We start from the raw sequence: 16,737 nt of genomic DNA on the forward strand, positions 1-16,737 counted from the left end.
CAGCCTTATCCTCTAAGCCTGTGACTGAGCTTCTTTCTAAGGCTGTCCCCGGGATCAGGAGGTGGGGGTTGGGTTGCAGAGCTGGTAGGGCAGTGTGTAAACCTGCAACTGAACACAGCAACCGGGGAACACCAACAAGACAGCACTGGTAAATCTATCGTCAATCAGCCCTGTTCCGGGAGCAGCCACAGACAGATTTCCCAGATTGATTGGGCTGGTTTTGTAGGAAAGGAGTAAAGCACTTCCAGAATGTTAGGTTCCTGAAAGGTTACAAGTGCTGCCAAGGAATGTTCCATTTCAGTGGTGTAAAGCCCACGGCCTGAGATGAAGTGACCTGGAATAAGGCCTCTCTCCCTACCTCCCTTGCTGGTGGCCTCTCCACATGGAGGCGCTGGTGAGCTACAAAGCCAAACGGGGGCCTGTCTGGAAATCAGGGGGAAAGGGACAGTCAGAGGCAGAGATGGAGTGATAATTAACCCCAACAAGCCCTAAACCAACACTGAACCTAACTGAATCAACACAAGCACCATTTTCTAGGAAATGGTTAGGCTCACATCCTGTGCCCCAGCTTAGGGCAAGAACAGGAACTAGGAGTTAATATTGAGCTAAAGGTGGCAGGAGTTATACTGTGGCAGACAATGTTGGTTTCCTAGGCAACGGCCATTTCTTTCCTTCTCTGCAAATAAAAAATGAATTTTCTTCAGGTTCAGGTGGCAATGCTTAGGGACAGTGAAATTGATTAGTCTAAATCAGCATGGTAAAACCTATTTCCCTTGCTGGTGATTGGTTTAGGCATGGTCACGTGCCATGCAACTTTTTGTATGAGGGAAAGGGCCTGATCCTCCTCCTTTGGATGTTGTCTGTGTGAAGTGATGTTTGGAGCTGCTATGTAAAACAATGAGTGAAAAATCAAGAGCATATAGAGGCGCCCACTCAGAATTCTGACACTGTTAAGCCACTGAAATCACCTCCACAAAGACCTTACCTCTGAAGTTCTTATAACATGAGATAACATTTTCTTATTATTTAAACAACGTTTAGTTGGGAGTTTTGTAGCTAAAAGCATCCTTCATTGAGAAGAGCATCATATCTCTGAACTCTTGGGAATTGGTATAAGGATCTTAAAGTGTTGGAAGTTGTAATATAAAATATATGTTAGCTCATATAATAGTTCATGCGACATTTAGAATGAAAATACCCAGAGGGAGTGAGTAAAGAAATAAATATGATAGATGAAAAGCAACATTCTCTGTTATTCCACTTTTAGAAAAACACATGTAACATTCTATGACAAAAACAATCCATTTCCTGTTTAACATACGATATATTAAACCTGTTGCTTATCTCTTAATTATAGTTATTATAGTGGCTTTAAACTAACATAATAACAGCAAAGTGATCTTATTTGTATTGCTTGTCCTCATTCCAATTACATCACTTCTATTTTTAAAAATAGAGAAAAATGACAGTATTAATGAACACACACTTTGGATAGTACTAGGGTTTGCAAATAAATTGGCATAAATTCAAAATGGAAATTAATTTATTTAAAGAAAGCTTACATTTTTGAACAAGGAGAATTTTTAACACTAAAGGTAATAGAGAGTGGGAACGATACAAAATGTAGAACTTCTTCTTGATCAAAAGAGGGTAAAAAAGGACAGCAAAATCTGTACCCTTTCTTAATGCACTCATTTATAGCCTAATACATTCATTCTTAGCACAATATAAAAATTGTCCCTACAATTATCACAAAACATACAAGGCTAACTTTATTGAATGAAGAACTTCCAGAAAGACAAAATAATGACAACAAGCTAGAAAGAGCACTTATTTTCCCCAAATCTCTGGCTTACTTTCTGTTCTTTTCCTGTCTTCCAAATACTTCTGGCTGTCCATTCATTTTCTGGGCCTTGCTAATTGCTAATTCCTTTAGTTCCATTCTGTTTCTAAGTGTCCTTGGATGACCTTCCTCTTTCCCATCAAGCCTTTGAAAAATTTCTTCTCGCAGATAATAAAGTTCATCTCTCCTAACCTCTTAATTTTTGTAGTTTCAACTGGGTGACTGCTCTACTTCTGCTTGCAAGAACATGTATGCAGTTACTTTAAAATAATGTAAAAAAAAAACACCGTTTACTTTAAAACAATCTTAACAACATGGAAATAGTTTTATTAGTTATTAATTTTGTCTCTGGACAGTTCCACTTGGAATCATGCCATCATGCCAGCTATGATCGAAGGTTGCAATGACCCTCTCCTTTGGTTTGATTAATTTGCTAGAGTGGATTACAGAACTCAGGAAAACATTTTATTTACTAGATTATTGGATTGTCATAAAAAGCCTTTTATGACAATCCAATAATCTAGTAAATAAAATGTTTTTATTTTATATAAACTCAGGAACAGCCAGAATGAAGAGATGCACAGGGCAAGGTATGTGGGAAGGGGTACAGAGCTTCCAGGTCCTCTCCGGTTGTATCACTCTGCCCATATCGCTGTGTGTTCACCAACCAGGAAGCTCTCTGAACCACATCCTTAGGGTTCTTACAGAGGCTTCATTGCACAGGCATGATTGATGAAATCACTGGCCATTGGTGACTGATTCAACCTCTAGCCGTTTTCCCCTCCCCACGGTCAGAGGGCGGGACTGAAAATCCCACCCCTCTAATCATGGCTTGGCTCCCCAGACCCCTCCCTTAGGTGCTAAACATCACTTCACTAACATAGCAAAAGACACCTTTATGGCTCTCAGCACTTAGGAAATTCCAGGGACTTGAGGAGTTCTGTGCCAGAAATGGGGACTAAAACCAAATATATATTTCTTAATATAAACCACCATATCACAGTTCCCTAACAGAACACGAACCACTTCTCAAATGATTGCTGCCATGTCATCTAAAATGCTAAACAGGGTTAAATTCTGGGGTTTCAATGTTAGCGTTCAGTCCGTATGTGTACTGCCGTGATTGTATTATTCTTATTGTTGTTAAAATACATTGAACATTTATTATATGCCAGGCTCTATGCAAGACACTCAACCTACATTATTTTGTTTAAATTTCACAACAACCTTTTGAGGTGGATATTATTATTACCTCCTTCTACAGATAAGGCCACTGTAGCTTGGAGAAGTCATGTTGCCCAAAGGACATGATAGGATCTGAACCCAGGTCTGTTAACTCAAAGCCCACATTTTTAAAAACTGCAACCCCATACCCCCAAGTATACTTTCTGATTCCCTTTTCTGCTTTGTTTTCCCCTTTTCACCAAGTATTAATAATATATTTATATTTTTCATGTATTTGGTCATTCTCTGTCTTCCTGAGTAGAAGGTAAGCATCCTGAGGGCAGGAATTTGCTTATTTTGTACACATCTGTTTCCCTCATGCCTAACAGTACCTGGTAGTACCTGTCACAGAGTAAGTGCTGAGTAAATATTTGTTGAGTGCGTGGATATTTAAGGAAAATTTAAGGGTATTTTGGAAAATAATGATAAAAGAACCCCACAAAACTACTTTGCCACAAGACTTCTCTCATTTTTGTGGTTTATCCTGTAGGCTAGAATCAGGTCTTGAAAAGCTTCTATTTAAAAAAAAAAATAGTAGGATGACTTGTACATGCATTAAAACTGATGATACACAGAAGTGGAAAAGGTTACCAAACAATTGCTACAAGTAGAAATGAGTGTTTAAGATCTTTCTGAAACCCAGTGGCAGAAGAGCCCACATCATTCTGTGCCCACCACAGGGAGCCAGTAGCTCATATGAGACTTAGAGATGCTTAGATAACCCAACTGCTGAGATGTGATGCTAACTGCAGTGGTACCAGTGTAAGGCCAGAAGTAGTGTTATTCTGACAGGTTTCCTACAACCAAGACATGAACCTTTGAATCAGATACTGGGGGGTGCCAAAAAAAAGGTATACACATGACTTGTATTCATCTTTTGTTATTGGTATATATTGAGTATTACAATTTTAATACAATTTTTTCCTTTCTTAATTTATACATTTTTTTGGCACCTCTGTATTTTATGTGTCAGTTCTTTAGTTCATAATTTATTTTACAGCATGAATTTACAAAACAAAGAAATTCTCCAATTTCCAGTGCACTTGGATGGTTATGTCATCTATAATAAAAATCCAAATAGCTCAATTATATTTTATTAAATGAATGAACTCTATAACCCGAATTTAACAAATTTTATATTAAAGAATATATTTATGCCAAGATAAATACACAGTCAAGCTATTTCTTCTTAACTAATGGAGATATTTACTGGAATATATAAATGCTGGAAGAGTGTAATGTCCTTCACTGTTAATGCTCTTTTTAAATAATTGCACAATTTACCGTGTCATCAGGAAGCACGTGCCAAATAGATATTGTCTTTTCCTCAACTTCATTGTTGATAGATAAATACGAAGGTTGATAGATTTTGGTTGGTTCTAATATTAATACCTTGAAAACATAAAACAAAGAAACTAATATTAGTGACCTAAGATTTAAACCATTTAGAGCTGGTACAACAAGACAACACTGATTGTTGGATAAGGCTCTGGTTCCATTGCTGGAGTAAAACCATTTAAAATTCTGACTGTTGCCATTTCTATGAGTCCTCAGAGTATTTTATGATATCATGCAATTATCATAAATTTCAATAATACATCACTTTTTATTGCTAAAGAAATTGGAAATAAATCTTTGAAGTCCATATATTGGTTTGTCCATCCCCAAGGAATCTATTGACAGCACTTCTTAAAAAGCTTTTATTTTATCATATAAGACATATTCTAGTTCTATAAATATAAATGTGTAAAAGAAAAGCAGAAACATGGTGACACAAATAATTCTGTACAAAGAAAAGAAAAGATTCCATATGTAGAATGTTACATACTTTAGGTTTTCTGCTGCCACACCTTATCAATAAGATGTAATGGTGTGGTTTTCATACCCATGTAAATGGATTGAGAAATTATTTTGGTTATTATTGAAAGAGTTTTATATCTAAAACAAAGAAATGGACATAGCTGTATGAAACAATAAAAATGTTTTTTATACTGCCTTCAAGATACAACTGGTATTTTCAGTAATGATGTTTTAGCCTTGTGAAAGAAGAGGAGAAATAAAACTTGCTCCTGTTTTGGAGATGTATGGTAGGTAGATGATCAGTGAGTAAAGACTCCCCATCAAAGAATTGCATGTTATTAGTAATATCTCATTTTAGGAGCAAATAATATTAAAATACCACGCATGGCATGATTTCAAAGGTGCTGCAACTATTATCTATTTTGTATAGATGATTAAAGATACCTGTCTAGCTCAAATTTCCTATGCAGACTTAAATGGGAATGTTTAACTAGCAGAGAAACTAGAATAGTTCTACTCCAGTGCTTAAACTCAAGCGAATTGCCTTTTAGAACTAATCTTGTACCAAGCAAGGTTTACTAAACAAAAGTGGAGGAAAAACCTTCAGAAGACTCCATCAACAAGGAATTACACATTGACAATACATTATAACCTAAAGTGCAGCCTGAGCAAGAATCTGGGTTAGAAACTGACTCAGACATACACTGCAAAACCAGTGTATTTATTTTATGATCAATTTACCATAACAGTAAATTTATTTAAGTTAAAGTACAGAGAACTAAAGAAAAGGGATTAGAAAAACAACATTTTTTTTACTCTTGAGTATAAAAACTTCAAGGGCATAAAGAATTCTTGGTCAGGCTCTAGCTATGAAAATAAGATAGAATATACCACAAATGACCACACAGTAAGAGCCCAGAGGGAAACATATTCTGATTTAGGATCATACCCAGTGAATCAAGATCCAAATTTCCATGAGCAGAGAGTTAAGTGATACTGCTTAATATTGAAAATAAATTTTCAATCTAAACTTTGCAGAAATCGTGCTCTCAAATCTGAGTGTTTGTGAAATTAAAACAAATAACAAGGAATAAAAGGTGGGTCTTCCAAAATAGTATCCAAGTCACTGCACTGACGAATACAAATATACTTTGTTCCCTAATTACATGGGCACACTATTTAACATTAGAAAAGCACAGGTTCTCTCCTTTCTTCTTAAATTATGTGTTTATTGTTATCTCAGATATTTCTAATAGATAAAATCTGAACTGTGTGTTCCTATCTTGAGATAGAGAATAAAAACTGGTTGTAATTATCATTGTCTAACATTTATTGAGCCCTTTGATCTGCCCTTGAAATGACAAAATATGAGGAATTCATAGCATGCATTTTGGAGGTCACAGAAAAGCTGAGAAAAGACCAGGAAAAGCAAGCAATCTGACAAAAGCAGTGAGATTCAACTCACTTGAGAGTATACGCATTCTTGCTTTTAGTTTCTAGTCCTTTATATTGCTTAACACTACAATCAACTGCTAACTTCATGTATCTGAAGCAGGAAGGAATACATCAAGGCATATAAACCTTTAAAAAGAATAGACATTAACTAGAGTGAACACACTCCAATTTTTCTTGCCTGACATTCCATGATGGGTTGATGGTCTCCTAACTTTTCAATGTAGCAAGTAAAGAAAATACACACAGAAGAGGTTAAAAAAAAAAATCAAACTAAACCGAAATAATAATAAATGATGAAAATATTCAAATCATTTCCCAAAGAAACTTGAATCTGCTTTCTTTTGCCCAGGGTCACCGTTATTTCTTGGAAGGATGAGAATGGATATGGCAAGATCAATGGAGACAATCAAATTAAGTATTTTCTAATATAAGTCATCCTGGTTTTAGGCAGATCCACTTCAAAAGAAGGATAATGTTATCACCAATCAAGACCCACTTCAGCCTTCATAAGTGTGAGCCACATAAGATGCTACTCCAAGGACAGAAGAGTTACAGTGGCTGATAATAGTACCACAGGTACTACAAGCTTGCCTTTCTCTATGTGGTGGAATATAGGTAGCAAACTTCAATGATTGCAGGGGGTGGGCCTGGTGGGAAAATAAATGAGGGAAGCAAGGATAGATGAGACTGTAATCAACATCTGAAAAGGCAGCAGCTAGTTGGCTCAGTAGATTATTGCTTTAGGCCAATGAACGTAGTCACAAATTGCCAGTCCTTTTACATTTTCAAGAGTAGTTAAAAATCTGGATTTTTTTATGTGTACTCTCCTTATTTTTCACTTGGTTTATTTATAAACTTTATTTTTCAGTTAAACTACTCCACCTTTTCATTCATTGTGTCTATCTTTTCCTCTTCTTTAAGATAGTAATGATAATTATTTGAAGCCCTCATCTGGTAACTCCAATATGTAAATCACCTCTGGGTCTTCCTCTGTTGGCTGTTTTAGCTCTTCATTACCAGCTACTTTTTCCTGCTTCTTAGCATGTCTAGTAATCTTTGATTACATCTGAATGACACATTCAGAGCAAAGGCTCTGGATTATATCTTTGCAGAGGTTTGCTTTTCTTTTTTCCCCCTAGCTAACAGCTAAATTATCAGTGTATCATCTTGATCCTATCAAGGCTTAATTTTATTCTGGCTTTGTTAGGGTCGGTCTGTTTTAGTTTTGCCCTTACTCCTAGGAGATGGACTTTCTTTGTCTCAACTGAGTCTCTGGGTGTTCACTAAGGTTCCATCACTCTTACTGGGCTCAAAGTCCAACATCTTATCCCTGCATTGTTTAAGCTCTGGAATAACTGTTCAGCTCTCAGCCTTCCAAAAACTGCTCTCTGCCACTTCTGGTCCTGATTTCCTAAACAACTGAGAACTGTCACTACCTCTGAATATGAAAGATTGAGACTAAGATCTCAAACAGAGATATTTACTGCATTACTTTGATGTGGAAAGAGATTTGTGCAAGGGAACTTAGCTGGATAAGGCTTATTTAAGCTACACAGGTCCCATCCAAAACCCAATTTTAGTCATATAGTGGGACCAGTAGTTGCGTTTATTCATGACGTGCTTATCCCTTTTCACACTATCTGGGAGTTGCCCTAGGACTCAAGGGAAATACCCAGGCATAATCCTACGGTGTACTCTCCAAAGTTCCTGCCTTCTCCAACACCATGCCTCTCATATTCCAGCTGCCCGAGAGCCCCAAATACTAATCTCTGCCTGCTCCGCCCAGTGAGAATGCCACTGACTTCTAGGGTTCCACCTCCATGGGCAGCAGAAAAATGACCTCAGGGAAAAACTAGTGGGTGAAGGTGGGGACTCCACTCAATTACCTCCCCTCTCAGGACTGCAGCCCTGTGATAACTGCTGTTCGAAGCCTGCACAGTTGTTTTATATATTTTGCCCAGATTTTACGGTTATTTACACCACCACCATTTACTCCATCATAGCCAGCACTGAAAGTCCAAGTCCCTTTATTTTTAAATGGTGACAACAAATTCTTTTCTTTTTTTTTTTTTTTAAATCACTGAGTGGTCTTTTAAACATAAGAATTTAATCATATGCACAACCTCACACATAATGAGAGAAACACTAATTAAAAGTATCACAATATACACTTTTCACCTATAAGTTTAGCAAGACTACAAATCAGATAAATACAGCAGCTCTTTGGAGAGACTTTAGGAAAGCAGACTGTTGATCGGGGGAGGAATATCAACATATACAGTCCCTATGGAGGGCAATGGGACAATACGCACCAATTCCACTTCTGGGAACTTATCCTACACATCTATCTGCACATGTGCAAAATGGCATAGGTACTATGGTGTCTCATTTTACTTTGCATTTTTTGACTATGCAGTGAAATTAATTATCTCGTCACATGATTTTCCCATTTTTCTTTTGCTTTTGCACATTAATTTGTAGGGTTGCTTGGTTTTTTTTTTGCATATTTGGCAAATTGATCACTTTGCAACATTAGTATTGAATATTCTTTCCCTGTCTAGTATTTGCCATGTTTATGTTGTTTTTCACTGAACAAAAATGGAATTTTTAATGAAATCAAATTGGTCAACATTTGCCTTTAGGGCTTCTTAGGTTCCTTTCTTGCTTAAAAAAGCCTTTCTTACCTGGAGTATACACCTATATTCTCCTACCTTCTCTCTTCATGTTTTCTGGTTTTATATTTGTACATTCACATTATGACCGACTAATTCAAGTTAAACTAATTTAAATTAGCTCAGAGTAGCTAATACAAGTGTTTTCATTTCACAGCTAATTTTCTAGTCGATCAAGTCAACCGTCAATTAAATATTATACTTCAATTCTGCGCGGTCTACTTTCACCACCACATTTACTAACATCAGCGTACCAGCTCAAGGCAAGCTGCCAGCTCTCTCTGAGATAAGTATTTTCCTGGCTACATATTAACTAGGCTAGAAAATAAAGTGAAATGTTTGAGCTTGAAAGGCTTTTCAATTAAAGATCCTGCTGCGTTCAAAGCTTCATCTGGAAGCAAGAGCAAAGACAGCCTGTTAATGCCAGCAATGGATTTCATTACATCAGATGAGCCTACCAGCAAGAACTGGAAAACAAGATTTTTGTAAAAAGAACTGAGAGTTGTCACCACCTCTGAGTACGGAAAACTGAGACTAAGAGCTCAAGCAGAGAGATTTATAGCATCACTTTAATGTGGGAAGAGATTTGTACACAGGGTGAGTGGCCAATAATTCTTGCATTGGAGGCTAAAGCTGTATTACTTCAGATGGTATTCTGAGAACTATCAGGATAGGGATGGCACCAGCTCAGATGAGCAATATATTTTTAAAAGTGTGTGTATATGTGTTTATATTTTTAAATATGTACATTTATACAAAGTTTGATAGAAACCCGCCAAAATAAGTTGCAGATCCGAATCTACAAGTCATTTCCAATGATCAAAGCACTGTAAAAAGAGATTGTGGATACTATTAGGTTGCTGCAAAAGTAATTGACGTTTAAAAGGTTGAAAATAATTGCAAAAAACGCAGTTACTTTTGCACCAACCTAATACCTACATCTAAACCTGATTCATGGGAGTAATGAGTGGTGGGCATGGAATAACAAAGACAGGTGAGCCTGACGCTTTTCACCAAATTAACGGTGATGATATTAATGACAATGGCAACAAAACTGTAGTATGAATTTTAAACAGCACCATCTGCCTGGTGTGAAGAGATGTGTCTTGACTTACTGAGCTAACTAAGAGACAATATTTTCTTGGGAAGGCACACTTTACAACTTATGAAAATAACCCACCGAATTCCATGGCAAATCATAAAAATGTATTTTATTTCTCTGACTTTGAAAAGTTATTTTAAAAAAATAAGCTAAAGCAAACCAAGAGGCAGAAAATAAATGTATTTACCATGTGAACATCGTTTTAAAGCATGAAAATCAGCACACTAGTATTGGTATTAGGTTGGTGCAAAAGGAATTGCAGTGTTTGCAATTATTTTTAACAGTGTAGGGTATTCTCTAAATAAAAGAAACAAAATAGAACTATAGAGTAAGTTAAATGAAGCATACTCACTGGAAACCTAACTACAGTAACATCTGTCTTTGTGGCCTCAACCAGGAAATCCATCCAGAAGTCCACGAGTTCCTGTTTGGCCACAGGCTGTTCTGGAGGCAGTTTCACAAAATGCTTATATATCAAAATTGTCTCCACAATAGATTTGAGGTACCTAAAAATTAAGAGATATAAAACACATAACTGGAAAATTTAGAACCACCTGTTCCCATGTATCCCCGTCTTATTCCGTAAATTTAATTTAAATATGGCATGAATAATTATGCATTCAGATTCACCAAACATTATTATTTTTACACGTCATATATTTTCACACATTACCCCATTTAAATCTCACAAATATTCAATAGACTGTTTTGTGCCCATTTTAAAGATGATAAAACAGAGGCTTGGAGGGCTTAAGTGACTTGGACTAAGTGACACATCTACTTAAAGCATGACTTTTAAAATAATGACTATATTCTATTCAAGGAAGTGATTAATGCATTTGTTTTAAAATATGCATTTTTGCTTCCTTGAGAAAGCTTTTCTAAACAGACCCTTCATAAGACATCATTATTTTGCCTGGAATTACTCAACTTATATGCTATTAAACAATCTGACAAGATTACTCAACTTATATGCTAACTCAAATCTGACAAGACAACTGGTGCCTTGAAGAAAAAATTTGGAAAAAAATGAAGAGCAAGACAATTATACAAAACAATGGGTACGGAAACACATTATAAACTATAACATGGAAGCTAACATTAAGTTAATGAAAATTTAAGGCATTGTTTCATGGTTGTTGTTACTACTGCATAAAATAATGCCTGCTTTCTTGTCAACAGAAGACAGGATATCTAAAATCCAAGCTCTTCATACCTGTGCTTCAGTTTTCTCCTCTACCATCAGAATGGTCACAATCAAGAAATCATAAATTCGGCTGCATCTAACGCATGCATTCATTTATTTCATGTCATTTGCTGACTGCCTCCTGTGGACATACTACTGACAATACAGCTCTGTTCTCAAGTTGTGCACAGAGCTGAGGAGACAGAGCTGTGCAAGGTATTACAGCACCATGTGATAAATATCAATGGAACTACAACTAAACAGAGACACAATTAACGAAAGTCGTACAGCCAGTATCAACAGAGATATGACTAAAGAACAACAGAAACATGAAAGAAGAAAATTCCATCAGATGAAATAATCACAGATGTGTATGCAACAGCATCTGTGACCTTCTCTGTCCAGATCCAGGGCAGGGTTTCAGGTGGGGGTCTGATTTATGAGCAGACGTGATTATGAGTGTTCCCCAGGTAGAGAGGGCTGGAAGAGGCCTTTTCAGCGTGTGCTGAGACAGAAGCACATGAAGCCACAGTTAAGGCATGTTTGGTGTGACCAGAGAGCAGTGTAAACCTGGGGGTGTGACAAAAGCTGAGCCTGGAAGGTCTAAGGGCAAACCTTTGCCAAGCCAAGGAGATGAACTTCATTCCTTAGGCTGCGAGGCTCCATGAAACTAGACTGCTTTAAGGATTTCAGTGGAGGGGAAGGGTCAGACGTGCATTGTAGAACGATCACAATGGGAGTGATGCTGAAAATGAGAAAATCCTTGCGGAGCTATAAGGACCTACCCATCATCTATCTCCTCAAATCGTTCCTCTGAGGAAAACAAGTCAGTGGCCTGGGCTCCGAGCTGCTCTAAGCCTTGGTCAGTTTTCTATGCATCATTGTTAACCTTTACAAGTCTTTACAGCTAATGCTCAGTCATTACATATGATGCATAAGAAAATTAGCATTGTTTTCCAAAATAGTCCTAAATGCAGATGGAATTTTTCTTGTTGGTGGTTTTGTTAATTAAAATTTCTTGGATATATATAAAACTGAAAGCAACAAAGGAACAAGACAAACAAAGAAACAAAAACTCATAGACACAGACAATGGTTCAGTGGTGGTTACCAGAGGGTAAGGTAGATGAGGGTATACAGGGTCAAATATATGGCGATAGAAGGAGCTTTGTTTTCATCTCTCCGATTACCACATACATAATGATGGGACTTGGGCGCAGGCCAACAACAATTTGAAATTAGAAAAACACACACATATATATAGAAAACACTCAAATGTGTCAGTAAACCCTAAGTAAAAAAGAATGAGAATTCCAAAACTGAGATTAGATCATAATGGAAACAAAGGGCATGTGTATGGAGCAGAGGCCGGGGAGACTGAAATGGAAACCTGTAAACCCGCTGATTAGATTTGTAGGTGTAAAATTTGAGGCCTCTGCATGATTCATGTGGGTAACACTGGCCAACCCAAGTCAGTGGGTTGGTCAATATGATGGAAAGGCTGAGCCAGCAGCTGTCAGACGTTACCTACGTCCAAAGTCATAAGAACCTATAGTCAACCCATTTTATCAGTGGATCTTACTTTTCCCTCTAGACTCTGCATTTTATTTTATAAGCAAATAAAATAATCTAATTGTCAGTTCAAAAAATATAACAAGTTGAAAAGAAGTTATAGGAGCTGTTGATTAAAAATCATTGGATAAACACATGAACAGTTTATTATTACCATGCTGGTGTCTTCAGCTTAAAAAGCTTTTCAGATGCTTGAATGACTCTCAAGTGGTCATTGGCCAGAACACTGGCCCCCAGAAAAAATCCAACTTCCCAGTAGCTCTGGAGTTTTTCCAAATTTCCCTTTTTACCAAGAAGGCTACTAAGCTTCACCCCTAGAAGATGGACAAAAGTACAACATTACAAACACACAGTAGCTAGGCAGAGCCCACTTTTTTATCAAAAAAAACAAAACAAAATAAAGCTTTCATTTTTCCTTTCCGATCAAAATAGCGTTGTTCGGTTTCTGATTATAAAAGGGGTTTAATTAAGTTCATTGTAAAATAATGTCAGACTAATCATAAAGATATATAGAAGAAAGTGAAATTTACCCTTTAACTTAAAAACCCAAAGATAACTCCCACTGTTACTTTGATGTAGGTACATCATTCCAGAATGTTTATGTATTTATATATGGATAAATTAAAAGGTGGTAACGTTAAACACCTTATATAACTTCTTTCCCTTATTATATCACCGAGTCTTTAGTTACTTGAAAGAGAAATGAATCAGTTGAAATATAAATGTATACAGTATATAGATTTTACAAGAGTAAAATGCTACAATAATTAATTTTATGCACGAAACAGTTATATACTTATAAAGTTAAAAGGAACCATTTCAAATTAACTTCCAGACATCATGACATTTTGCCCCTAAGTATTGACAACCTATATCTAAAAATTATCCTATTCATTTATTGCACCTAACAAAAAATAATAATGCCTTAATATTGTCTAGTATCTGTTCACAATTCCATTTTTCTAATTGTTTCCCAAATGTGTCCTATCGCTATTTTTAAAACCAGAATCTAATCAAGGACCATTACTTGCATTTGATTTTTATGTGGCTAAATTTCATTTAACATAACCAATCCACCCACACTTTTTTCCCCCATAACATTTGAAGAGAGTAGGTAGAATGTCCTCACATTCTTGATCTGTCTGAGGGCACTGCATGGTGGTATTTGACTTATTTCTCTAGCCACTGTGATTCCTATTAACTGGACATTAGATCTTAAGATTCGGGCTAAATATTTTTGGCAAGACTATTTCACAGGTGATGCCAGGAACTTCATATTGACCATGTCATGAGGCTCATGTGGACCCACCCCATTCAGGACGCTACTAGGATCACCGACAATCTGATCCCTGGAGGGGAAGTATACGATGGATTGTATAGACACAATCGTTCATATTAATTGTTATTTGTTTACCCTTTATAAAGAAATCAAAATTTCAAAATGGATCTAAAGAAAAGATTTCAGAAAGAAAAGTCTGATTATTATAAAAACACAGTAATTCAGACTAATTTGTATGTTTGCAGGGGGCTAAGACAAAGAATAGGAGGAGATATAAATTGCTCCAAATTTGATTAGAGCATTTGAAACAACGTCTTTTTAAATTATATCTTTGAAATATGCCAAATATGTTATTAATTAGTCTTTTTATTATGTACTATTAATTGATGTCATTATTAATTAGACTAGTAATTTATTTAACCTGTTTGTCCTTAAAAGTCCCTTTAATCCTATTATATTACATAAAAATTCACTTCGGGTCAACCTATGTTGATTAGCATAATTTATGATCAAGCAAAATCTAAATTAGTGAGTTTTAACTGTCTTTTAGTTATTAAGGACATACAATTTAAAATGTGTATCATAGTATTTTACAAGTCTAACACTTAGTTCTTGCAGTAACTCATTGTTGTCATATTTTAAGCCTGTGCATGTTTTGCAATTTCAAAAATTTTATATTAAACTTTATAATGTTTTCAAATTCTTGTTCAACATGTATTATGAATGAGTACTTCTTGGAAAAAAATTAAAGATGTTTCCTTTGTAAAGCTATATTAATCACAGTTCCTCAAGCCTTAGAGTGTTGAGCATCTTTCTTCATTTTTTACCTTTTGTAAGATATAATTGACACATAATTGTGTAAGTTTAAGGTATACAATGTGATATATATTGCATGTTACATAATTACCATTTCTTTTTTTGTCTTGAGATCTACTCTCTTATCAGTGTGCTGACTATCTTATTCTACATTTAATTTAAAAATAAGAATGTATTAGGTTGGTGTAAAAGTAATTGCAGTTTTTGCAATTATTTTTAACCCTTTAAACCACAATTATTTTTGCACCAACCTAACAGAATAGGTACATTTTCAAACAGCTATGTCACTGCTCTACCTACACAAGCAAATCAGTGTCAATTCCTGGCATGATCTGGAGGCACCAATAAACTTCACCTTAAGTTCAAGAACAGAGCAATAATACACGTCATTTGTAGATCACTGATACATGAAGAGTTTTGGCTAGTGCAGTTTTAAACTTAACCCTAGCTGAAAATTTTTATTATAATTTCTGAAAAGCACACGTTGGAATGTATTTTCTCTCATTTCATTTGCCAACTGAAAATATTTCAAATAAGACTTTCTGTACTGAATACCAGTGCAACCCAACAGTGACAAGTATTTTATCATTCTTTTAGCCTAGGCCTTTTAAAAAATACTTAACACTCAAACTTTATTTGCTTTCTAAGATTTCTCAGAATATTACATATGGCTATTTTATAAGCGCTTCCCAAAATGATGTAAAAAATCCCAGGACTCCTTTTTTTGGCAGGAAAATAAAAAACATTCTCCCATTAAATATCTTAAAGAAAAAATTCGTCTACAATTCATAGCTTCATTAAGATCAATTGTTTTTCTTTATGAAAAATATGGCCAAATATTTCTATGCCTGTCGTAATGACTCCTATAGGAGTTGGAAAAGTTCTCTAAAAGAGGGTGATGAGACACTCAAAGAAAGCAAAATCTGATTATCATAGATAGTATTCTAGTATCTAGAATCTTTTAAAAAAATGTTACCAAAGCCAGAACAAAGAAAATCACATAAAATGTGTTCACTAATTTCTTTAAATTCCAAAGAAGGGTCAGCAGATGAGGCAATGTCCGCAGATAAAAGGGACAAAACACATTCTATCCATGGCTACATTTTAGAGATGGTCTCTGAGGACGTCAGTCACTTGCCAAGACGGCCATCTCCTTGACCTGGCGCTCTGGGGACTTTGGGAGGCTCCGTCTCCAACACAACTGAAATCATAGGGGCAGGTGTGAAGAAGAAACAGAAACAGAAAATAGCAGAGGTTTTTCTCTTCTTCTTTTTTTTTTTTAATCTACCAGGAAAGCAAAATCAAGCTAACATAGAAAACATACCTGATGTTCCACAAAACACTACCTTATTTGAGAGTTGGGGGCTGAACGGAGAGCCCATATTTTTAATATTAGTTTGAGCTGGAACAATAAATATTAAGCAGGGTTGTTTTTCAAAACAGGCAACAAAAACTAAAAACTGAATTACATCCCAATATCAGGATTCTGCACCATAGTATGAAACACTAAACAAGGGGATATAATAACATAAAAAAAATTTTTAAGGAAGTCAAATGAGAAAGAAAAGGGTCTGTCCATCAATGATTCTTTTTCTTTGTATCAAGATGGGTCCAGTTTCTCAATTTCCACATAAAATATCAAATTGTAATTACCAACTTTCCGGAGCTCAAAAGAAGATTCAAACTGGTGCCCAGCTGCCAGGAGAAGGACCGCATAATTAATTCCTGACTGTAGTGTTGGCTCACTTTCAAATGCCGTTTTGAACCTATATATAAAAAAAATGTACAA

The 16,737-nt window shown here is 35.9% G+C and overlaps 1 protein-coding gene across 4 annotated transcripts in view; it reads right to left on the reverse strand.

The window, feature by feature from the left end:
- The window catches only part of MAP3K5 (mitogen-activated protein kinase kinase kinase 5), a 180,894-nt gene that overhangs the window by 62,088 nt on the left and 102,069 nt on the right, over positions 1–16,737 (reverse strand). For all 4 annotated transcript variants that reach the window (XM_019732726.2, XM_074333624.1, XM_019732727.2 and 1 more), the window contains 4 exons: positions 16,602–16,714; positions 13,008–13,167; positions 10,449–10,602; positions 4,352–4,459 (listed from right to left, as the gene is read on the reverse strand). In XM_019732726.2, the coding sequence (XP_019588285.1) occupies positions 4,352–4,459; positions 10,449–10,602; positions 13,008–13,167; positions 16,602–16,714 (535 nt within the window). The remainder of the gene's footprint in view (positions 1–4,351; positions 4,460–10,448; positions 10,603–13,007; positions 13,168–16,601; positions 16,715–16,737) is intronic.

This window comes from Rhinolophus sinicus, linkage group LG05, assembly GCF_036562045.2.
Source record: "Rhinolophus sinicus isolate RSC01 linkage group LG05, ASM3656204v1, whole genome shotgun sequence".
Taxonomy (NCBI): Eukaryota; Metazoa; Chordata; class Mammalia; order Chiroptera; family Rhinolophidae; genus Rhinolophus; species Rhinolophus sinicus.